The 23,623-nt window shown below is 55.0% G+C and overlaps 1 protein-coding gene across 1 annotated transcript; it reads left to right on the top strand.

Moving 5' to 3' along the window:
* The first annotated feature begins 516 nt into the window (after positions 1–516).
* Positions 517–23,411, top strand: LSS (lanosterol synthase). The gene is made up of 22 exons (XM_054579311.1): positions 517–635; positions 930–1,098; positions 1,861–1,999; positions 3,706–3,814; positions 4,685–4,806; positions 6,572–6,668; positions 8,480–8,615; positions 8,885–8,993; positions 9,603–9,721; positions 10,899–10,996; positions 11,485–11,512; positions 13,339–13,395; positions 14,020–14,091; positions 14,382–14,432; positions 15,025–15,174; positions 15,775–15,871; positions 16,774–16,879; positions 18,913–18,978; positions 19,429–19,509; positions 19,909–20,079; positions 21,046–21,124; positions 21,668–23,411. The coding sequence occupies exons 1-22, from the start codon at positions 622–624 to the stop codon at positions 21,797–21,799; spliced, it is 2,202 nt and encodes a 733-aa protein (XP_054435286.1). The 5' UTR covers positions 517–621; the 3' UTR covers positions 21,800–23,411.
* Positions 23,412–23,623: the final 212 nt, after the last annotated feature.

Raw genomic sequence — 23,623 nt, 5'->3', positions numbered from 1 at the left:
GCACCCCTAGCCTGGCCTCCGCTCTTCCTCAAGGGCAAGAATTCCTCCCTGCCTCCGGTCCTGCCCTTGCTGCTTTCTAAGCCCGAGCCCACGGCTCTCCACATCCGCCTGCCCTCCGGTCTCCGGCGGGGCGGGACCTCCCTCACCTCCTAAGGCCATCAGGCCTCCGCCCGGCTCTCTTCAGCTCTAGAGGCGGGGCTTCACCCGCAGGTAAGGTCCCGCCCACCCAGCCCCTAGTCCGCCACCCTCAGCCCTAGCCCCGGCCCCGCCCCTAGGATCCCCTCGCCTGATCGCCCCGCCCATTCATCACCGTCCCGCCCACGGGACCCGCCCATCCTGTCTAGGTCTGCTCCAGATCACGCCCCAGGCCCCGCCCTGCCTTCCCTTACCACAATCTCCTAACCCAGGCCTTGCCTTCAGCGCGGTGGGGCGTCTCGCGTTCCACCACTGCGATGGCTAGGCACGGCCTGGGGCCCACCCTCTCAGCGTACTGATTGGCTGCTCGGGCATCTTCCCACCACGTTTAGCGTGTCAGGCGAGTAACGCTCCCGCAAAGGTTCGCGGAGTGAAAAGAGGGTGTTCAGGGATCTGTGCACAGGTTGCGGAGATCCAGCGCCAGTCATGACTGAGGGCACGTGAGTCCTCGCGCTCGGGACCCCACAGGAAGGGAGAGCGCGGTCGGGGCTCTGAGATTGGGCCCCAGCGGGGAGGGGGCTTCCGGCCGAGGCCTCGCGTGTGCTGGGGATCGCCTGGCGGGGGCTAGGCTGAGGGGAGCCCGGTGGGATGGGGGTCCTGCAACTAGAGGCCGAAGTGGCGCTAACGATGTTTCCGTTTTGGGAAGTGATGATAACGGCCTGCCTGTGGGCTGTTGGAAGAGAGGCCTCTGGGCTCTGAGGTAAAGAAGACGCAGGATGGCCAATCGTTTTCAGGTGTCTGCGTCGTAGAGGGGGACCCTATAAGACGGAGCCCGCCACTGACCTCAGCCGCTGGCGACTCAGCACTGAGAGGGGAAGGGAGGTGTGGACCTATTTTCAAGAAGAGGACGACCCCGGCCGGGAGCAGACTGCGCTGGAAGCTTACTCCTTGGGGTCGGACACTGTAGGTGCTCCAGTCTACTCCTCACACAACGTCTGGGGCTCCTGCGCGTGTCCCTTTCTTTTCCCTAGCACCACAAACCAACGGGGAGCTTTCACAAGCTACTTGTGGAGGGTAATTTTTCCCTGTTAAAAAAGAAGGGGTGTGTAATGTGGGGCCTGGGACACAGGTCACCGAAGGCGGTTCTTACAGGAATCAGTCGCGTTAAAGGTAGGGAATGGGTGGAATGGACCGGTTTGCTTTAATTCCTCTGTCACTAGGTCACGAATAAGAGTCCGTAGGGGTTTGTTTTTTTTTTTTAATTATTCAGAAATTGACCCAAGGAATTTCGTATAAGAAATTCAGCTAGTCAAAGAGTATGCAGAATAAATGGGACCTCCCGGTTGAGCCCTGGCCGCCAGTCGCTGCCTGTCGCTGTGTGACCTCTTGGACCCTTCCTGTGAGAGGCCTGCGTCCCAGGTCTGGGTGGACGTCCGTGCCCCGCCTCACACGCTTGGGCCTTTGGTTGATTTATTTAGGATGTCTTAGAGAAGTGAAGAAATTTAAAAATAGGTTTGGAAATCAAAACCATGAGAATGTGGAACTATCCTTTTGCTTTGCTGAGATGGCAGTACCATCATCAACAAATTTCAGGTTTTTGATTGAAACAGGTAAAACTTTTACAGTAATTCAGATTCATCGTTTTGACTTGGGCTGTCAACGATGAGGGCTGCTTTAGCCTGGCCACAGACTTCCCTCAGGTCTCATCTCTTTTCTCCTTTGCAGGGGAGTTACTTCAAAGACTTGCCCAAAGCCCACACAGCCCATGAGGGGGCTCTGAATGGGATAACATTTTACATGGGGCTGCAGAGCGAGGATGGGCACTGGCCGAGTGATTATAGCGGCCCACTCTTTATCCTCCCAGGTAGGAGGGTGCTGCCCTGGCCTGTGGGTGAGGGCACCCTGGGGTGTTATTGGAGGACTGGCCTGACCTCATTCAAGCCCTTGGTGTATGTCTGTGGTGCGAATGAGAGAGCAGGTGAACACCCAGGAGATCACGTGGAAAAGGGCTGGGGAGGGTTACCCTGCACCCTGCTTCTTCTGGTGTTGGTCCTGAAAGATGGGAGTGAAGGCACAGCCAGCCCAGTGTTCAGACAAGGGAAGCAAGTGGTGGCCTGGGGTGAGTGAGAGAAGGGTGACTCTCGAGTTCCAGTGCAGTGCAGTGGGGCACTCCAGGTGGAGGACTGAGCTTATGCAAAGGTCCCCAAAGTGGGCAGGGTAGTGGGTGGGCATCTTTTAAGTCCTCGGGGGGCAGCTCTGGCATGTGAACTCACCTTGAAGGGGTGGCTGAGGAGCTCAGCCAGGTGAGCTCTAGGTTAGGAGGATTGCTGCTGGGTTTGGCTAGACATGACTATTGCATCCTGTGAATATCCCTTAAAGAAAAACTCAGTCTTGTAGTATGAGAAATCACCTTCTATGAATGTATGCAGAAGGACCCTTTTTCCTGGTGGGAGGAGCATTGCAGGCCCCTTGAGCTCCCAGCTCCACTTTGCCTCCAAGTCCCACTGACTCCTGGATTGTATAGTTTTGTATTTTTCTGTCCAGAGGCCCATGGGCCTGTCCTTGAGGGCAAGTCAAGGGCTCTTTCTTTCCTTCCACCCAACTGGAGCCTATTGAGACTCTTCCCAGGGTCTGCTTTGACCCTAGGCAAAGCCATAGGACTTCAGGTACCTTGGCTGCCTCATCTGTGACGTGGGGATGATGAAAATCTGGTTTGAACATGTGTGCATCACTTTGGTGAGCACTGATTCTGGGGTCCAGCCCCCTGAACTCCAGCCCCGGCCCCACTACTTAGCAGCCATGCCTCAGTTTCCTTTCCTGTGTAAGAGAAGACACTAGCTCTGCTTTCTGCCTATGTGTGTGTTTCCTGTCTTGATCATGTCATGGCTGTTCTGAAAGGAGATGGGCTTATTTTCTGTGAGCCTCTGTGGCATCTCAGCATCTAGCTGTCCTTCTAGGCCATGTCTGTGGCCAGTGTGGCTATCAGAGCTTTGATGCCTCTGAGTCAGAGTCAGGCACTGTTCCATGGCACATTGTGGCTGGGCTCACCCAGAGACCCCTGTGCAGGGTGTCACAGGCATGTGGTTGATGGAGATGATACTGGGACTTGGGAGGGGTGGAGTTGAGGGGACAGCCTATGAACACCATGCTCGAGAGGGCCAGGCAGGGAAGGGAAGTTTCTTTGTAGCTGTTTATTGTTGTCTATTTCCCCCATTTGCAAGGTGACATATGCTAGTAAATAACTTACACAGTAAAAACATATAAACAAGTAAATGTTACCCCACCCAGGGGTGCCCTAGCAGGTGTGGGTCCTGGAGTGGCTGGATGTGCTCCACATACCCTGTGTGGGGAGTGACATGTGTGCTGTTGCTGCTGCACTTGGGACTTGTTCTCACCCTTAGCTTAGAGTCCCTGATGGTGCCAGCAGGAGCAGCCTTTCTGGGTTTATTTCTGTGGGAAGGGGAACCTTGAGAAATGCTCCGTGTTGGAGGAATCCTTGGGAGGAAAGGGGTCAGGCTTAGCAGTGCTGAGAGCCTGCTCCTGGTGACGGACATCTTTTCTGCCACATAGGCCTCCTGATCACTTGCCACGTGGCACGCATCCCTCTGCCGGCTGGATACAGAGAAGAGATGTTGCGGTACTTGCGGTCGGTGCAGCTCCCAGATGGTGGCTGGGGCCTGTGAGTCTGCCTGGCCCTCTCACTGCCCGGTGTGCATGCATGTGCACAGACGTTTTTTTTGTAGGACATGCATTTGTTGAAGGGTGGGGTGGCTGTAACTGTGGACCTGGGGTGGGTGGGGCAGCAGTTCAGCATCACAGTTTGTGTTATAAATTGGTTTCATAACTGGCTGAGAGACTTGAGACCCTCACAGTGAAAACCACCTGGCTATTATCATTAAGGCAGAAGGACATTGTTCTGACTCTGGGGTGGCAACAAGTGCAGCCGTGGCTGGTCAGCTCTCCCTAGTCTCAGCCTGCCTTTCTGTGGTAGGGCTTGATCTGGGATCGGGGCCCTCCTACAAGGCAGTCAACTGCCTGCCCACCCTAGTCGTGGGCTCTGGTGGGCCACATCCACATCACTGGCTTCCATTTCAGAAGCCTAGGGGGACAGCTCAGCCTCTGCTCGTCTCCTTGACAGGGACAGCAGTCTCTTGAATTTGAGGCCCTGGCTCTGGCCCGTGGGTCCCAGCACACCATGACTGATGTTGAGGCCTCATCAGTGCCCTGAGGCAGCACAGGGTTAGAATGCCGTGACACGATGCCCTGCATGTGTTCTGTGCATCATAGTGGTGAATGGGCCTTAGTTGCATCTTGTTGACTGAGGCGTGGGAAAGTAGAGGAGGCAGACAGGATCTGCAGGGCCAGTTTTGGAACTGCTTAGTTGTCATGGGAGGTGGCTGTTTTGGATGTTCCATGTGTTGTCATGTTATGTCAGTGTAGAATGTTTTAGCATTCCTGATTTACTGAGGAGATTAAAAGGAAAGTATTTCTTAATTTCTTAGAAGTCATAAAAAATGTCATTTTGTTACCCCATCTCCTGCTCCTGCAGGCACATTGAGGACAAGTCCACGGTGTTTGGGACTGCACTCAACTATGTGTCCATGAGAATCCTGGGTGTTGGACCCGACGATCCTGACCTGGTACGAGCACGGAACATACTTCACAAGAAAGGTATGCCCTGCACAGTGCATGCTAAGTAAAGGGTCTATGTTACTTCGGTTTAACTAGTTCTTGCAAATGAGAAATAGAAAGAAACACCTTCACCTGAAACACTAGGCAAAATATGTGCAGGGAGTTCATGAAAGCAGAAAAGTGAAAACCATCTAACCTTACCAGTAATTTTTTAAAAAGCAAATTAAGATAAGCACATACCCTTCTGTGTGTCAGGCGGGGCTTCTAGCAGGTGGCATCTCTTCCCTGCCTGTGTGCTCTGAAGGCTATTAATTGCTGCCTTGGGAGGCTCCCTGGCTCCCACTGCCCTGAGAACTTTCCTGCTGCTCTGCAGAGCCTGGCTGGTCTCACACGCCTGCCTCTTGTGGCCATTCCTCTACCTACCTGTCCTTCTGCTCAGCTGCTCACACACAGGGGCTTCTGCTAGCTCCTTGAAGTACCTGTGTGCCTCAGGGCTCTGCTTGGTGCTTCCCCTCGCTGGCATCTCACCGTCCACCCACCCCAGTTCTGTGGGAGCTCCTCATCCTTCGCCTGGCACCGTGGATGTCCCTTCTCTGGGAACCCTTCCTGACCTGCCCAGCTAGATTAAGCCTCCTATGTGCATTCTAACAAAATCCCCTATTCTTTTCACATGTCACTCTCACAGTGATTTTCTCATTAACCGGTCTCTCTCCTCCACCAGCACCCAGGAACTGAATCTTGTCTTCTGACAATACCAAAGAAATAGGGGATGACTAGAGCAAAGAACCTAGGACATGAACCTGGACTGGATAATACCTCCTATAGTAGGGCGGGGCCTGGGTATTTCCCTGGTGACTGTATGCCTTTGTCTTGTCTTTTGCTTCTACAGCAGATGACACTTTCCCCCCCTTTTTAAAATTGAGTCTCTCTTATTTCTTGACCCACTTCAGGAGTGAGCCTCCTCCTTTAGCCTAATATGCTACTTAAGAGAACAAGAAAATATGTAGCCTCAATTAAGGAGACACATCGAGTTCAGCAAGTGGGAACTCTGAATTTTTCCTCTTTCACCTTGTGGGTAACTGCCCAATTTCATGCTTAAAAAAACAAACAAAAAAACCAAAAAACTGCCTGCTTTTGGGTTCCTTGCCAAGCTCCTGCTGATGCACTGTCTCCCCAGGCTCTTTCCTGACTGGGTGCCTATACATCTGTCCACTCCCTGGTGCCCCTGCTGAGGAGATGTGTTTGGGCCACACTTCTTTCCCCGGAGGCATCCTGGGTTTTGGCCTCCTTGTGAAGCACAACCAGGATGGTGTTTTTGTACCTGGGTCCATGCTGCTGGCATGGCTCCAACTTGAGCCAGAGTTCACTGACAACCAGGTTGGAGTCCTGGCCTGCCTGCCGAGTGGGGGCGCACAGGTCAGAGGCAGCTAAGAGTAGCCCTAAGAGGAGAAGACCGAATGTGTGCGCTCACTGCCCCTTATCACCTTCTCCAGGCCCGTGTGGCATGGGCTGCTGTGTGCATTGGGGCCCCTCACCTTGCCAGGTAGCTGCCCGTGTGTGTCCTTCCTGGAGGCAGGGCTGCAAACGCCTCTCCTGGGGTGGACACACACATTTTGGGGAAGCTGCTGGTCCCACCTGGTGGCTGCGGTGTTCAGTAGTCCTGCGCAGCTAGCTCTGGAGCCTGTTTCTCATGGGCCCTGAAGGACTTTTAGCAGGCTTTTGCGTTCAGTTCATACAAGAAGAGCATGTGTGACTCCCAAGGGTCCAGTTAGAGGGAGATGATGTGGGCCTGTCCTCTCCGCAGGTGGAGCTGTGGGCATTCCCTCCTGGGGGAAGTTCTGGCTGGCTGTTCTGAATGTTTACAGCTGGGAAGGCCTCAACACACTGTTCCCAGAGTTGTGGTATGTTTGCCTTTGTGGGGATGTGGCTGCTGGGTCCCTACTGCCTCATTGAGTGGAATGGCAAGGCCCTCGGTCCGTTGCTGCAGACAGATGGAAGGAGGGGGAGGGAGCTGCCCTAGGTTGGACCATGGGATAGATAGGTCACCCTGCAGGGCTGTTACAGAGCATTTGGTGTGCAAGAGGGAAGCTCTGGCTTTGTTGCCTAGATGAGCATGATTGCATCTTGTTATTACGGATGTTATGAGCAACTGCAGAAGTGGAGAGAAGGTAGAAGCCTAGCATCCCTCATCAGCCCCAGCACTGGGGTATGCTGTGCTATTTAATCTGTCATCTTGTCTTTTAGATGGTGAATATTAAAGTTAATCCCAGATATCAGACTTTACCCATGAACACTTCAGTGTGTCTTTGAAGATAAAAATTTTCTTTTGAACAGAACCACATTACTATTTACGTACTCAGCAAAATCAACACTAGTTCCTTATTATCTAATATCACCAATGTCTTCTGACAGTTTGTGAATATCTCATGAAAGCTGGGACATCTCCCCAGAAAATGGTCATATGTATATAAATACCCCATTGTGCCTTGTAGGAGGTGAGACCCGAGGAATCCCGTCAACCCCCTCACTGTCTGCAGGGTTGGGGCCCCCCAGGGAGCCTCAGGGAGGTGGTTGAGGGGCCCTGTGTTAGATGACTTTGGTAGAGGAAGGGCATGAAGTAGAGAGGCCACTCTCTACTGAGATGACAGCAGGGTCCTGATGAAAGGGCTGAGGGGCCAGCCTCCACAGCCATGAGGCGGGGTGACAGTGGCAGAGCGATAGCAAAGTGAAGTGGGAGGAGGGGCAGAGCTCCCTTTGGGGGGCTAGGGTGCTGTGACCCAAGGCCGGCCACTCTGGAAGAGGCAGGAAGGTATCCTGGGGCCCTTCCCAGCGGGCTTGCCAGCTTGACTGTGAACCTCCCTGATGTGTGAGGAGCAGGCTGGGAAAGGCACCGAGCCGGCACCCGGAGGGTGAGGTGTCCGGGGCTGCTGTCAGGGAGTTGTGCTGTTTGTGTCCCTCATGAGGTTGGTCCTGGCAGTTGTTGTTGGTCTTTGCTGGAATTTTCAGAGGGGTGTGGTTTAGAGAGTAAAAGGCAGATATGCAGCGTGGAGGACCAGAGACCCTAAACCTAAAATGTAAAAAACACCCTTTAAAGGGGGTGGAGGAGCTCTTAAGAGAGTGAAGGGAGTGGCTCCAGGCTGGGGGGCGCCTGCCCGCCTCTCATGACTGGGAGCAGGGAGGGAGCCCCATGCCCCACATGCACCACATGTGAGGATGCAGGCTTGAAGGGGGGGTGGGGAAAACACCTAGTGCTCACCCACCTGGAAAGCTGGCCTGACTATGCTGATGTCAGAAGGCACAGGGAGGAGGACACCATCAAAGGCTCAGGCTTAACCGTTTTAAATGAACTTTTTATTTTTGGAATAGTTTTCAATTTCCAGAAAAGTTGCAAAACTAGTCCAGAGCTGTCCCACGGATTTCTCGCCCATTTCTCAGTATTAACGTTCCCTCTTATTGTGGTTCATCTGCAGCTGAGAAACCAGACCATTCTGAATGTCAGGATCCTGAGGGTCCTGGCTTTAGGCTGCATCTGGCTGAGCCAGGAGTGGCCTGTGCCCTGAGGCACCCGGGGGGGTGAGCATGGCTGTGCAGTGCTGGCCTTGCTGACTGGCGCCTGGACATTCGTCCACCCTGAGTCCATGCTTGGGAGGCCTGGGGCTGTGGTGGTGGTGATGGTGGAGCTGGGGCTCCTGCTGATGCCCGGTCTCCCCAGGCTGTTGCCTGACTGGATGCCTGCACATCCCTCTACGTTCTGGTGCCACTGCCGGCAGGTTTACCTGTCCATGAGCTACTGCTATGCCATCCGGCTGAGAGCTGAGGAGGACCCGCTGGTCCTGAGCCTGCGGCAGGTGAGGGCCTGGGCCTGGCTCATCCTCCAGTCTGGCTCCCATGGACCTGCAGAGCTAAACCCCTGAAGTTGGGATGAGGCCTTGCCTCCTGTCCCCACAGAGACTTCCCAGAGGGACTCTTGGGGTGGCATGGGGTACAGGCACCTGTCACTGGGAAGCAGGCCCTAAGGTGGGGTTGGGGTGTGGGGCGTTCATCAGGGTGAGCCCTGTTAGGACAGAGGGAGGAGACAGCTGTGGGCAGCCGGGGGCTGAAGCGCTGCCACCCCCAGGAGCTCTACGTGGAGGACTATGACAGCATCCACTGGCCGGCACAGAGGAACAACGTGGCCCCTGACGACTTGTACACACCGCACAGCTGGCTGCTCCATGTGGTGTATGGTGGGTGCTTCCCCAGGGCTGGCTGAGCCTCCCTGGGGTCAGCTGACACCTGAGATGACGATGAGTTCGTCCTCTCCTGTTGTTTGCGTTATGTGGCAATAGGCCTCCTGTGTATGCCTCGTGTCCTGCCGACCTGCCCTGTCCTCGCCTGTCCAAGGAATGAGCCTGGGGCTTGGCCTTCTAGACGAGCTGAGCCCCTTAGAGGGTGCAGTCATTCTTTCTCTGGGAGAGAGAAGGGCAGTTCCCCAGCAGGCCCGATCCAGGCTCACCTCCCCATGGGACCCCCCACGGAGGCCAGCCCAGGGTGCTGTGTGGGAAAGTAGTCATGTGCCCACTCTGCTGGGCCCTGGATGGTAGCTGGATCCCTGCCCTGTCAACACTGAGAGGTAGCTAGATTTCCACTCATGGGAATCCTTCCAACCTGGCAGGGCAGCATGCCAGGGTGTGCGGGGGCAGGCAAAGTGTTGTGGGTGAGGGGTTTGGGGAGACGGGAGGAAAGAAAGGTGGAGCAGGGCAGGCCGGAGGGGCCCAGGCACTGCCCTCTGCCTGGCTGGGCTGAGGCCAGGACTCCCGCGTGCTCTGTGCTCGCTGATGCCCTCACCTCCACAGCGATCCTCAACCTGTATGAACGCTACCACAGCACCAGCCTGCGGCAGCGGGCCATCCAGAAGCTGTTTGAGCACATTGCAGCCAGTGACCGCTTCACCAAATGCATCAACATTGGCCCGGTCAGTGTCCCCTGCCTGCTGGGTGTTGGCCTTGGGTGGGTGTCTGACCACAGCCCTAGGGTGGGCGAGGACCCAGGATGGAAGACCCAGAGGCTAGACTCTATGGAACTGGGAGTAGGGGTCCCCCTGTAGGTTGGCCCTCTGATCCCATAGGTCCCTGTTCTACCCCATCTGTGTGCTTGGCCATCCTCCCACCCCCACCACCTAGTGAGGCTACCTCTTAGGATCTTTCTGGCCAGCCCCGCCCCTAATAAACCCCATATGCCCTTCTCTTATGGGGTTTAGGGTGCCAGGGATGCTTGGGTTCCATTCCTGGATCTTGCCAAGCCCCATGACATGGAACTCTGCTCTAAGCCTCTGGGCTCCTGACCTGGTTTTGCCTCATGGAGCCAGGCGTGGACACATCTACAAGCAGTGTGTCCAGGTGCACAGCAGCCAGGGAAGGGTCAGGGACTCCAGCTCCTGGCCATATGTGATGGGTGCAGGAGGCAGAATGGTTTTGAGCCCTTGGGTTGAGCGCTGAGGAAGACCCATGACTCTGGGTTCTTGGTGTACACCCAGCCCCGCTCCTGACCCTGCTCCCACATGTTTTTTGGGCCTCATGGGACCCCAGTGGATTGAAAATGATGATGCTCAACAGACCTGTTAGTTGTGTTCCTTTTAGCAGCAATGTAACTCTTGGGCTTTGACCTAACATTGTGTGAAGCACATCTGACTTGAGATGCATGTGGGCTTTAGCCGGATCTTGACTCAGGAGATCCCAAAGTGAAAGGTCTGGACATCTAGAACATGCCACCCTGAGCATGTAGCCTTGTGCACAGGTCTGGTCTCTGTCTCTTCCCTCTGCCCCTCAGACCCCACAAACCTGCTCTGGCACCTGCATGGTGGTTCTGCTCGCTCGCTAGCTGGCTGAGCTCACACTTCTTGCAGGTTGCCCTCCCTGCTCTGCACACACCCTCAACCCCTTTCCGCTTTCTCTGGAGACTTGGTTTCCTGGGACACAACAGTGGCTCTGTCTGTCTTGGGGCCTGGAAGCAGCGGATACTCAGGAAATGTGGGTTAGAGCAAAAGGCCCAGCCTGGCCTGGGTGGGCTGTGCTGGGGCCTTAGTGGGATTGGGCTGCATCCTTGCACGTAGCAGGTCTGGAGCAGAGCGCTGACGGGCCTGTCTCCTGCAGATCTCAAAAACCATCAACATGCTCGTGCACTGGCATGTGGAAGGGCCGACCTCCAGCATTTTCCAGGAGCATGTCTCCAGGATTCCCGATTACCTCTGGTGAGTGCAGCGGAAAGAACCCCGTTGGTTGGTGTCGTGCTTAGTCTGACTGACCTGGCTGAGAGCTCAGTGCAGATGTTTGTGGGCCCTACTGCCGCAGTGGCAGGTGTGTGTTGGTATCTCCAGCTCCATGTCCCAGCAGGGGTTCCGTGGTGTCTGGCATGATGCTGGGACCAGTAATTTCAGGGCTGATGGAAGCTAGGGAGGGTTGTCTGAGTGGAAGGGTCCACCCCATAGCACAAACTCTGGGTGTTTCCAGAAGTCAGAACCGGGAGCCTGTGGGTGGACAGGGCAGCTATGAGTGAATGTCAGGGAGGCTTTGGTGACAAGGGGAGCTGGTCATTTATAGATTGTACCCTAGAGGGGCCTCCTGGCATCCCTTCACTCAGCGGGGGGAGGCTCGGGGGGACACTGACCCCGTGTCTCCTGTGTTGTGGGGCCTCTGGGCACCACTTGACATCCAGCTCTTTGCCCTTTCCTCCTCACAGGATGGGCCTCGATGGCATGAAGATGAAGGTAAGGGCTGCAGGGCTGGCTGCTGGCTTCCTTTGCACCCATTCCTGTCTGTGGGTTTGTTGAGATTCAGAAGTCACTCCTTACAAGGCCTGGCAGTGTAGTAAGCAGCTGTAGGCCCTCTGTCCCATCTCCAAGGGGACACAGGCATTTCCTGGGCTGGGCCACTGCAGGAGAGCCTAGAACCCTAGGGTTGTGGGAGCTCTGAGGGTCCAAGCCTCCTAGGGTCATGGGAGCCTGAGGTTCAGAGCCCCATATGATTGTGGGAACATTGAGGATAGGAGCCCCCAAGGGTTGTGGGAGCACAGAGCGTCTGTGGCTGCCATGTGGGAGCAATCCGTGAGCTAGAGCAGTTCAGAACTGCAAGTCAGGAGGACACAGTGACCTCAGAGCCCACTCACTGGCCTAATGAAAGTTAGGCCCCAAGCAGGAGGAGTGCCCTGTCCTGCATACCCCTAGCCTGCACAGCCGTCGCCACCTCCAAGGGTTTGTGGCCTCGTCCCCCAACCCTGAGAGGCACTCCCATGGGGCCTTCTCTGCATGTATCCAACTGGTTTGTGCTGTTTGGATGTTGTAGGTAATCTAGCACCAATAGCTCCCCTGCCCCACCTCCCAGGGCATTTTCTGATTGTGGCCCTGGGGTGGGACGCCACATTACTGGTCTGCCTGGGCTGACCTTCTCTGGCTGCAGGGGCCCTGGTTCTGTGTGTTGCACCTGCCTGGCTCATTGTGGGAATGCAGAGGTTCCAGCAGCGGCCTTGGGGAGCTGAGGCCACGGGGCCTTGGGACGGGGCTTGGGGTCAGCACCCCCTGTGCAGAGCTCACCTCAGCGCCCTTGCCAGGCACACCCTGAGCCCCTCTCCCAGCTCCTGACTCCCACACTGCCAATCTCTTGTGAAAGGATTTTCAAAATATGCCAGGTAGGGGGAGGACAGCAAGCCCGCATGTGGGCCCTTCAGCGCCTCAGCGCACGAGGGCGTCTTTGTCTTTAGGAAACCTCTGTGCTGCTGCCGCTGCAGTCAGGGATGCCTTAGTGTGGCCTGAGATGGTTTGTTGGCATCAGGACTAGAGCCCAGTGGCTGATCCTGAAAGTCACTTTCAGCTGTCTCCTCAGTGCCTTTCCTGGCAGCTTGCCTCTAAAGGGTCTGCCTTTGGGATCTGACCCATTGCTTCCCTTGGGTCCAGTATTTTCTGCAAACTGGCAGTTAGGCCCTGAGGCTTGATCTTGTTCAGGTTTCTTTTAGCCAGGTGGCTCTCCTGGTTGTGCACGTTTCGACACACACACATCCCTCTGGGCCAGGATTACCTGCTGCCCTGTTACTGCTGCCTATTGGTCTGGGTTCAGGTGTTGCCACTCCCATCCCTGTTATCTGTGTGTCAATTACTGTCCTGCTCCGTTTCACTGGGGTGTGGTCATTGGTGTTCTGGTGGGACCAGAGTGCTGACCAGTGAACCAGGCTCCCAGGGTGGGATTTGAGGGGGGCCTACCCAGCTCATTTGAGGCTTCAGCCAGGCCCCACCACCTCAGAAGTGGAGGGTGTTTCTGGACATTGCTGTGAATGGGACCAGAGTCTGTCATTCGGTGGGTAGATGCCACAGGCAGTGGAGGCCTCAGGTGGTGGTCATCCAAATCCTGAAGTGCCCTGACACAGTCCTGACCTGGCTGGGGCCCAGTGAAGGCAGGTGGGGCTGCCTGCAGTACCAGCAGCCCCCTCATGCCTACGTGAGATTTGAGGGGTACACAGAGCCCAGGGGATCAGGGGATCTTTGCAGGATCTGGTGGGAGGATGCTGCATTGGCTCCTGTAATGGCTCATCCTTTGCGTGCAGGGCACCAACGGCTCGCAAGTGTGGGACACCTCGTTTGCCATCCAGGCTCTGCTGGAGGTATGTGGGTGTGCCTCTCTGTTCCTCAGCCTTCAGCGGACCTTCCTGTGCCGCCATCTCTGTGTCCAGCATGTACACTTGCTGACCCTGACCGTTCGCTTTTCTGAGCTCCAAGGCCTCTGGCGATGGTCCAGCTGAGGCTGGGTCTTGCCCAACAGCTCAAGGTGGTGGGCTGGCTCAGAGACTTCTGGAGCAGGGAGATTGGAGAGGCTCTGTCCCAGAAGACAGGGCAGTGGGGGCTGTTGCAGGCTCTTCTCAAGCTCAAACTGCTCTTCTTGGACACTTTGGAAAGCCACTGAGCACGTACCAGAGAAAAACGAGAGTGTGTTTATGGTCCCATGAGATGAGGTCACGGAATCCTGGGGAGGCCTGAGGAGGGGTCTGGGCTGCATGGGGCCTGCCTTGGACGGGTCAGGACCCTGTGGGTGCGGGTGGGCAGCTGTGATGTCCCCTCTGCTCACTCTGTTTCTCTGCTGTGTCTTTTGATTTTTCGGCAGATACCCAAGAACCTGGGTGGGTTTGTTCTGGTTCCCAGGGGTGGCAAGACATCACCAGGATCACCTGGAGACTGGCCTACCCACACAGGTTCCTGTAGCCAGTAGCTCAGCTTCTTCTCTTTTCTAGGCAGGTGCACACCACAGACCTGAGTTTTCATCCTGCTTGCAGAAGGCGCATGAGTTCCTGCGGATCTCACAGGTGAACCCTAGGGGCTATGAGGGCCTTCCCATGGCATGGGCAGAGGTGCCCCCTCCCACTCTGCCTTCTCCAGCTCAAGGGGCTCCTGATTGTGTTTCCCAGCAGTAGGTGGGGCTGTGGGTGGTGGGCCTAGGGATGATGCCTTGAGGGCTCCCTTAGGCCCCAATGGCTGAGAGGCCGCAGCCCTGGATCCCCCACGTTCTGCTGTGTCAGCCATGCCCTGGTGTCCGGTGTGGCAGTGACATGTTTCCTCCTGTGCTTTCCATGCATGTCCTTCGGACACTGTCCAGGTCCCAGACAACCCACCTGACTACCAGAAGTACTACCGCCAGATGAGCAAGGTACTACGGTCACACCTGCCAACCCAAGCCCTGGGAGAGGCTGCCCGTTAGCTGGGCCTGGCCTTCGAGCAGGGCTCCTCCCTTCACGTCCTGGGGCTTGGTCCTCTCATGGATACAGGTGTGGGCTCTAGTGATGCTCCTGAGATACCCTGACCGAGGCGTTGGGCATGACTGAGGCAGCTGAGCTCTGTGGGCCTCTTGCCATGCTGTGCACACATCCTGTCCCATGAGGCCTTCAGGCAGACACACATCAAACATGAAATAAGCTGTTGAGATGTGAATTAGGGTGACAGGGAGAGGGCAGAGGGTGGAAAGGCAGTTTATTCAGTGTGCGTGAGAGCGTGGACACAGCTGTCTTTGCAGGGGTCAGGAGTGTGCCTGTGGCTGTGTCTTGTGCCCATCCTGTACTGGGGTCTGAAGGTGAACAATGGGGAGGGGCCACAGTCCATGGGGTTCCTGTGCTGGAAGACTGAGGCTCGCTCATGTGTCTGGGTTGGCGCTGTGGAGGACGCAGTGGCCTTGGGGGATCCCAAAGACAGTGTGGGCTTAGCCTTCCACCCCTGCCTCCAGTCACAGTCTCCATGCTTTCCAGGGCGGCTTTCCCTTCAGTACTCTGGATTGTGGTTGGATCGTCTCTGACTGCACAGCTGAGGCCTTGAAGGCTGTCCTTCTCGTACAGGAAAAATGTCTTTTTGTCACTGCGCACATCCCGCAAGAGCGGCTCTTTGATACCATCGCTGTGGTGAGGCTACTGGGCATAGGGCTCCAGTCCCCAGGCCCTAAGGGTGCCATGCATGCAGGGTCCCTTGGGTCCAGTCAGTGTTACAGATGAGCTGCGCAATCCTCTGCACTCCACGGAGTCTGTCTCAGCCAACACTCAGGGCCAAGAACGCGAGCCAGAGGGGCTCGTCCCCCGATGGTCACCTGTGCTGGGCTGCTGCAGCCCCGTTCTCTCTCTGGTTCCAGTGGCCCATAGACCTGGCTGTTCCCAGGCACCTCCTTCAGGAGGGCTGGCAGTCTCACTGTGTGCCTGATGAAAGAGAAGAAGCCTTTCAGCATGTCCATTTCAGTGCATGTTTTCTAGTGGAGGTCATGCATGCGACTTACAAATGCATGCATGTGTTGGGGTGTCTTCCCAGATGGTTACTTAACGGCATAGCTGATAGATAAAGGTTGAAGCTCACTGTCAGTGCACCCGAGGGTCTTGGTATGATGTGAAGACTAGCTCCCTGCTGCCCACCCCTGCCCATTGGTGCTTAGCCCTGGGTGCTTCTAGAAAGCCCACTCAGCCTTGGGCACCCACACATGCCCAGCTCTGAAGATGTGTGGTCTTTGGTTTTAGTTGCTGGACATGAGAAACCCTGGCGGGGGGTTTGCCACCTATGAGACCAAGCGTGGGGGTTACCTGCTGGAGCTGCTGAACCCTGCGGAGGTCTTTGGTGAGTGGCCGGCCTGCCTGCATGCGGCATGCAGGCGCATTTGCTGACCAGAGCCCTGAGGTCTTTGCCCTGGCTGGGGTCAGTACCTGCAAAAGTGCTGGCAGATGATGACAGAACCTGTAAGGCAGGGGTCCCCAACCTCTAGGCCACAACAGGTACCAGTCTGGGCCTGTTAGGAACTGGGCTGCACAGCAGGAGGTGAGCTTGAATGTGTTGTGCTTGAATCATCCCCAAACCATCCCCCACTCCCTGGTCCATGGAAAAATTATCTTCCATGAAACCAATCCCTGGTGCCAAAAAGGCTGGGGACTGCTGCTTAAAGGAGCCTCCCAAAGACTGGAGTGTTCCATGCTCCTCTCCCTCCAAGGGTAGCCCTAATATGAATGGGAAGCTGTGGTTTTGTCTGGGGTGTCATACCCAGCTCTGGTCCTAGTCTGGACCAACTGCCCTTTCTCCTGAGCGCTCCTCGCAAGGGAGGAGGGGACCTCTCCCTCTTTTCTCGTGCTGTGCGTCATGGTTCTCGTCTGTAAGGGTTGGTTCTTTACCCTGGGTCGTCTTTGCATGCTCTATACCCCTCCTGTAACTGTGAAACCTGGTCTAGTGGAGGGTTTTCAGGGTAGGGTGCAGCTCTGTGCTATGTGCCCTCTCCTTCCCCCTCCTTTATTCTCCTGCTGGCCTGGCTGTCTCACAGCAGATGGGCCTCCAGGTCACTCAGACACCAGGTCTCCTAGGTGTCACCTGCCACCTGGTGGCTGCGCCACGTGGACTGGTCACTAGTGACACCTTACTTGTTTCCTCTAGGCGATGGTCAGGCTCTTGGTGTGCTGTGCAGGCCCCACACATTAGGTGCTGTGTTTTTTTGCCATTTGGCCTGGATTGCTCACAGGCCTTCACTTTCCCAGGAGACATCATGATTGACTACATGTATGTGGAGTGTACCTCAGCCGTGATGCAGGCGCTGAAGCATTTCCACAAGCGGTTCCCAGATCATAGGCCGGGAGAAATCAGGTAAGGGCAGCCCATCCACTCAGCCGCAGGTGCCACCAGCTTGGCAAAGAGCTCAGACACTGCCGTTGTGACATTGAGAGCCATTGTCCTCTACCTAGGGCCCTGGAGTGAAGCTTATTTAGACATGGGAGGGGTTTCCAATGTTCCTAAACCCAGTTTGCCCTGTATACTGGGTCTCCAAGGAGCACAGTTATAACACAGAAGCAAGTTGTTTTGCACATCTTAATAATGTTAGAGACCCACACCTCCAGCTCTACCTGAGTTCAAATAAATGGTAGCTTTTAAACCTTTCCCGTTGAAGCCTGACACCTGTGCAGAGCAGTGTGCAGACCTCTGTGTGGTGATGGAGGAACTGTCCTGAGGTTGGCAGAGTGTGTGACCGCAGGGAGCACACAGGTTACCAGAAGCTCCCCTCCTGATTCTGTGGTTGCTGCGCTCCTATATCCGAGGACCCAAGGTGGGGACTTGCAGGCCTGGCGTCCTTCACTTGGCCTTGTGCTCAGGAGGCTGGGCCGGTAGAGTAGCTGTTCACACTGTCCTTGGTCATCGGTATGCCTGCTGAATGCACCTGCTTGTCATGGGTCTGTGGGGGCTGCTCGTGGTTATTATGTATCATCCTGCTGTGATCACGTGATCATCTTTTGGGCACAGAGGACGTCCAGGAGCTGTGTCATAGCCACAGGGGCACATGCCTCGCCTTCCCTGTCTGGTTTTGAAAGGCTCGTGCTGGGTCCCTACAATGAAATAGGGAGTGTTTATTTCTCTTCTTTGTCCCTGGAAGAGTTTGTGTGAGATTAGGATAATTGTTCATGATAATTTAATAGAATTCACCTATAAAACTTTTAGGCCTGGATTTCTTTTTCTGGGAAAAGTTTACATTTTACACTCACGTCTTTAGTAGTTATAGGACTATTCAGGATCTCTGTTTCTTCTTGAGGTCATTTTGGTAAGTAATTTTCCTAGTAATTGGTACATTTTATTTAAATTACAAATGCATTGCCTAAACTTTTCTTATTTTATCTTAACTTTGATTTCCATTATACCTGTAGTTGTATCCTTTTTCTTCTTTCTCATTTATTTGTTCCTTCACCTAGGTATTTGTTCCCTATTGCTGAGGAACAATATTACTGCACACTTGGCTTAAAACGATGTGCGGTGATCACCTCTTAGCTTCTGGGTCAGGGGTCAGGCTTAGCGGGGTCCTGTCACCGGCTGACTGCTGTCTTGTCTGAGCATTGGCTGAAGAAGATTTGCGTCGAGCTCGTGTGGTTGTTGGCAGGTGTCCATTTCTTGTGCAGTGTCAACCTCAGGACTCATTGTCTTGTTGGCTGTTGGCTGGAGGCCACCCTTCATTTCTGGACCCATGGGCTTGAGCGTGGCTTTGTGAAAGCTGGCAGGGGAGAGAAGCAATAGAGAGGGACTCTGCTGGCAAGAGGGAGGCCAGAGCGTCTCGTGATGTGGTCACAGGAGTGACATCCCATCCACTCTGCAGGAATCTGTTGGTTAAAAACAAGTTTCAGGTGCTGCCCACACCCAGGACAGATGACGTGGGATGAGCCCTGGAGCCAAGGGTCATGGGCACTTCAGTTTGTACTTGTGCCTCCTCTCTGGCCTCTTCAGAGAACCAGTTTCTTTTTCGAAGTACCTGTTAGACTTGTGATGGAGCTTCTCTGTCCTCTCAATCTTTTGTTTTCTCTCTGATGTTTTATTTCTTTTTAAAATTGCATCTTGTGTGATTTACTCAAGCCTGTGTCACCCCAACACCGTTTTCAGGGATATCGATCCTGTTGTAGCTGCTTCTAATGTTGGTTCCTCCTTGAGTGTTTGCCCCCCTCCTGCATTTAACTCCTTCCTGTGTCCTGTACATGTGTGTGCATGTGTGGGCAAAGTTGCTTCTGCTTTGACCTTGTATCTCCTCTGTGAACTGTATGTTCATTTTCACATATTTTTAAAAGGGAGACCGTAGACTGGGTAGAAATGAGTAAGTTGCTGTTTTGCTGGAATGTTCATTGGCCTGTCCCCTTGTGATGCAGGGAGACCCTCAAGCAAGGCCTGGAGTTCTGTCGGCGGAAACAGAGGGATGATGGCTCCTGGGAAGGGTGAGTGAGCTGCGTGGGACCCGGACACGGCTGCACTCACAGTGCATGTGTGCTGTACCAGGGGCCTCGGGCAGGAAGCTGCCAGCCACAGGGTTCTGGTCCCTTGTGAATGCCAGCCCTTCACCCTGGCGGTGTTTGGTAAACGTGTTGGTCATACTCTGGGGCCCATGCCTTGTTTTTTGGGCTGGATTATTCACGTCCTCCCCCTGGGTTTGGATCAGTTCCTATCTTGCTGTGGTTCCAGCAGACAGAGCCGTCTCTGAGGGCCATGGGCAGGCCTATCTCGCTGGCCTTAAAACTCTGCTGTTGGTGTGGCTTGTGAAGGCTATGTGGATGTTTTTCTAGAAAATAACCACGGCTTCCCCATGCTGGAGGGTGTTCCATCCTCTCAGATCCGCTATGAATGCTGCCTGGGTGGCTGAGGCTCTGTTTCCCTGTGTCTCCCTCCAGCTCCTGGGGGGTTTGCTTTACCTACGGCACCTGGTTTGGGCTGGAGGCTTTTGCCTGCATGGGACACATTTACCGAAATGGGTGAGTAGGCATTTGCCCCCTGGTGGGATGGGGTCTTCTCAGCATGATGCTTTGTTCGGGGGAGAGTATCTTCCTTTGATGTTTGATTTTGGGGGTGTTTTTACATTTCTGAAGTAGCAGGAGGGGCTAGAGTCCAGGAGACATACTAGATTGGGTTAAGGAATGGCAGAGGCCTCAGTCTGAACTGTCCTCCAGGTCTGCCTGGCTGGGCAGGTGTTCATGGGGTGGTTCATTGCAGCGAGGCCGCCTGCAGCTACAAAGTGTTTTACCTTATCCATGGTGGGATGGCCTCAAGAGCAGCCCCCCTTCCCATGTCCCTAACAAGACCGGGGCAGGGTAAGGACACAGGGCCTTGAACCTCCACTGTGTGACGGTGTCTCTTGTCTGATGTCCCCGCAGGGTGGCCTGTGCGGAGGTCTCCAAGGCCTGCAACTTCTTGCTGTCCCGGCAGATGGTGGACGGAGGCTGGGGGGAGGACACTGAGTCCTGCAATCAGAGGCGTTACATGCAGAGCGCCCAGTCCCAGATCCACAATACATGCTGGGCCCTGATGGGGCTAATGGCCGTCAGGTGGGGGCGCATGAAGGCAGGACTCTGATCCTGGCGAACTGGGCGGGGTGTGGGCGGCTGAGCTCTGCATGCAGGGTTTTCGGGGCAGAGTTGTAAGTCCATCTGAACCAGCGGATTCCTGAAAAGAGGCTCACCGTCACAGCGACATGACAAGGGACATGAGAAGCCCCAGGGAAACAGGGCAACGGTTTGAGGTGTGAACAATCTACAGTTGCGCTCCGTAGTCCTGCCTGTGTCCACAGCGGTGCTCAATAATATGTGTATGCAGGCAGATGTGCACAGAAGTGAACATGTGCAGATGTGCACACACATGCAGATGCCCACACATGCACACACACGTACACATGGATGTGCACAGTATCCCAGTCTGTACTGCCCTGTTCAGTTCTGGGCCATTTGGGGAATCTTTCTAAAACCCCCTACAAGCTAGGCCAGGCTAGCGTGAGCAGTGTGGCCTAGTCTGTGGCGACTTTGGGGACAGGGGGTCAGCCCCCCTGTCTGCCCTCCACAGCTGAGCTTGGTCCTGAACCTGCAAGGATGAGCGAGGTTAGCACCCGTGGCTTCTGTGGCCCTCAGAGGTCCCCGAGCACCAATGGGTATAGTGGGCGCCAGACTTGGCCACCTCTCCCAGGGGGTTGCAGAAGAGCAGCACCTCGTGGCAGGGACCAGTGCGGTGAACCTGGTGCAGGCAGGACCCCTCATCGCCCTCAGTCATGGGGCTGCCCACTGGGCCTGCTCAGATCCGCACTCGCTATGTCCTGTGCTTCCCAGGGCAGAGCTGTGCCGCGATGGCCTGAGGTGTGCTGACTGGCCCTAGTAGTGCCGCTGCCTTGTGGTGTCGGGTTAGGTTTTTCACGTTGGTCCTGGGCTGCGCTGAGGAGGGTGAGGGCTGGGTTTTGGCTGCAGCCAGTGGCAGTCTCATCCACAGAGTGGTGACATTGTGTTGACTGCCTCCTCTTTCTGCAGGCATCCTGATATAGAAGCCCTAGAGAGAGGAGTCAGGTGTCTGCTTCGAAAACAGCTCCCCAATGGAGATTGGCCCCAGGTATGCTATGGGGGGCTCAGCCCTGACCTTGATTTTGCATCCCCTCCTGGCCCTATGTCCCTCATGGGGTGCTCATGGACACAGTTTAGCTTTGGGGATTTGAGATTCAGAAACACCACTCATGAGTAGCTTTTGTTGAAAGCAGATCTGTGATGGTCCTTGAGAATCTTACTGTTTGCAACTGAAGCACTGGCTTGGAGGGCAGGGCCGATGGTGCCAGGAGATGCTGGGAGGTGCAGGACGGCCCTCGGGCTCTGCCTGACAGCTCTTCATGCCTGATCCCTGCTGGCATGGGGTCACGAGGTCATGTGAAGCTAACTCTTCTCCCCTGGATGAGTCTGGGGTCAACACGCCTGTGCGGGGCTGGTGACCAGACCGGAGGGTGCTGCAGGTGGAGGGCTCTGAGAGCTGGGGGGACTGCTGCTGAGGCTCTGCCGTTCCGGCCCCCCATGAGCCAGCCAGCTCTCTACCTGCGGTGTCAGCTCAAGGGGCCCCTTGGCTACCTGGTGGAACCTTTGAGCTGAAGTCTCTGTGTCCTTTCAGGGAAACATCGCCGGCATCTTCAATAAGTCCTGTGCCATCTTCTACATGAACTACAAGAACATCTTCCCCATCTGGGCGCTTGGCCGCTTCTCCCACCTGTACCCTGAGAGTGCCCTTGCCCGCAACAATTGAGAGGGAGCCTACAGGCGTCAGGCTGGTGGGGCTGCTGAGTGAGGTTGGGGCGTCTCTGACACCGGAGCCCTTGGAGCCCTGCCCCTCTGTCCCCACTCCAGTGAATTCTGGAACCAGGCCTGTGCAGGGGCAGGGCTGGTGGTTTAGACACTTACCATTGTAGGGCTAGTGTGAGGGAGAAACAAGATGAACTGGGAAACTGGAGAAGGCACAGCGTGTCTGCAGCCCCCGGGAGTGGTCAGTACCCTTGCATGAGCACAGAGCTGGGAGGGCTTTCTTGACCAATAATAGTTCTCAGCCGTTGTGCCCTATCCGCCTCCTGCTTGGTGCTGGGCTCACTCCTGGGGTGGCTCTTCCTCTATCTTACTATCTGTTGGACTGAGGGAGGTGACAGCTTCCCTGAACAGCCTGGGACAGAGAGGCTGGGCCTGCCAGTTCACCATGCCACCGAGGCCTTGGTGAGCGCCAGGACCAGACACAGCAACCCGGCCCCAGGTCTCATTTGTCCACGCTGCACCGCTGTGCGTTCAGTTTGAGGGGTGCCAGCGTCCCTGCCTTCAGAGTATATAGTCATGTCGTAATGACAGAAATCCCCTGGGGGGCCAAGCATAACAAAGGGTGAAGAGTTGTTAGTGGTTTGGTGGTTACCACCGTGGGGCACCACTGTGCGCCAGGGACCGCTCAGCACCCCAGCCTGTCAGTCACCACCTACTGAAGCTGACCAGGCACATGTGACGCCCAGGACACACTCATGGCTGCTGTGACCTCATGCCCTGGCTTGCTCTGAGATGGAGTTGGAGCCAGATTTCTGGGCGATGCTCCTCGAGTGGTTAACCTCTCAATTCCTCCTGGCTAGTCTAAACCTGTGTGGTTCGGTGTGCATGGACTTGGGGCTCAGGTGGACCATCTGGGACCTGCCTTTCACCTATGAGCATAAGTGGCTCGTGTGCTTACAACCTCCCGGGGGAGAGCTGTGCGGAGTCACCAAGAGCTTTGATGAGAATAAAACCCAGGCCTGGTGTCACCTCAGAGGCCCTGCCCCAATGCCAACTCCACCTGCCATTTCTCTGTGCTATCTCCTGTACTGGCAGCAGCCCCATGGTGCCCTCCCCTGGCCACCTGTCCTCCCTCAGGCGGCCTTGTCATCACCTGCCCAGAACCCATCAGGGCCCTCCCTGCTTGCCGCGCCTTTGCCTATGTGCCTTCCTCCTGCAGCTCTGTGACCCCTGGGCCTTGTCCCAGACTGTCCAGGCTCATCTGCTTCTCAGTTTCAGGAAATGAGTAGCTGCTTGAAGATAAGCAGGTGCATCTTCAGTGATTTCAGAGAAAATATTTGCCTCAACCTGATTAAAAATCCAGTTCTCTATCCTGGCTAAATCATTGAAGAGTCTTGAATTCCAATGATCTTATTTTCGTCGATAAGACTTTGACTATTATGCTGGGAAATTTTCTTCGGGGTCCAGTGAGGTTTTCTCTATTCATCATGATGTAAACTTCATACCCTTTCCTTTGAGAAAATGTTTTAGCTCACAGTGGAAACTTACCTCTAGGAAAATACTCTACTGAACATAATCACTACTGCTACATAAATTTTCTTTAGGCAATAAAAATGTAAGAATCCATGCTCCCTCCTTGTCTCCCAGCAACTATACAAGAATTGTAGATTGTTCAGCTTCATTTATTTTTCATCTTCATCTGCAATATAAACTTCTATTTATAATTCACTTTTTTCACTAAGGAATTAAGGTTAGAAAAATGAGGCAAAGGGAAATCACGGCAGGAGAGTCTGGTGGGTTTGCAGGGTTGTCAGCACACGAGATACAT

The sequence above is a fragment of the Pteronotus mesoamericanus genome, unplaced genomic scaffold (genome assembly GCF_021234165.1).
Source record: "Pteronotus mesoamericanus isolate MK-2021 breed Mesoamerican mustached bat unplaced genomic scaffold, CSHL_Meso_final contig_116, whole genome shotgun sequence".
Lineage (NCBI taxonomy): Eukaryota > Metazoa > Chordata > Mammalia > Chiroptera > Mormoopidae > Pteronotus > Pteronotus mesoamericanus.
The sequence above is the reverse complement of the archived record's forward strand: the minus strand, read 5'-3'. Positions and strand labels throughout refer to the sequence as shown.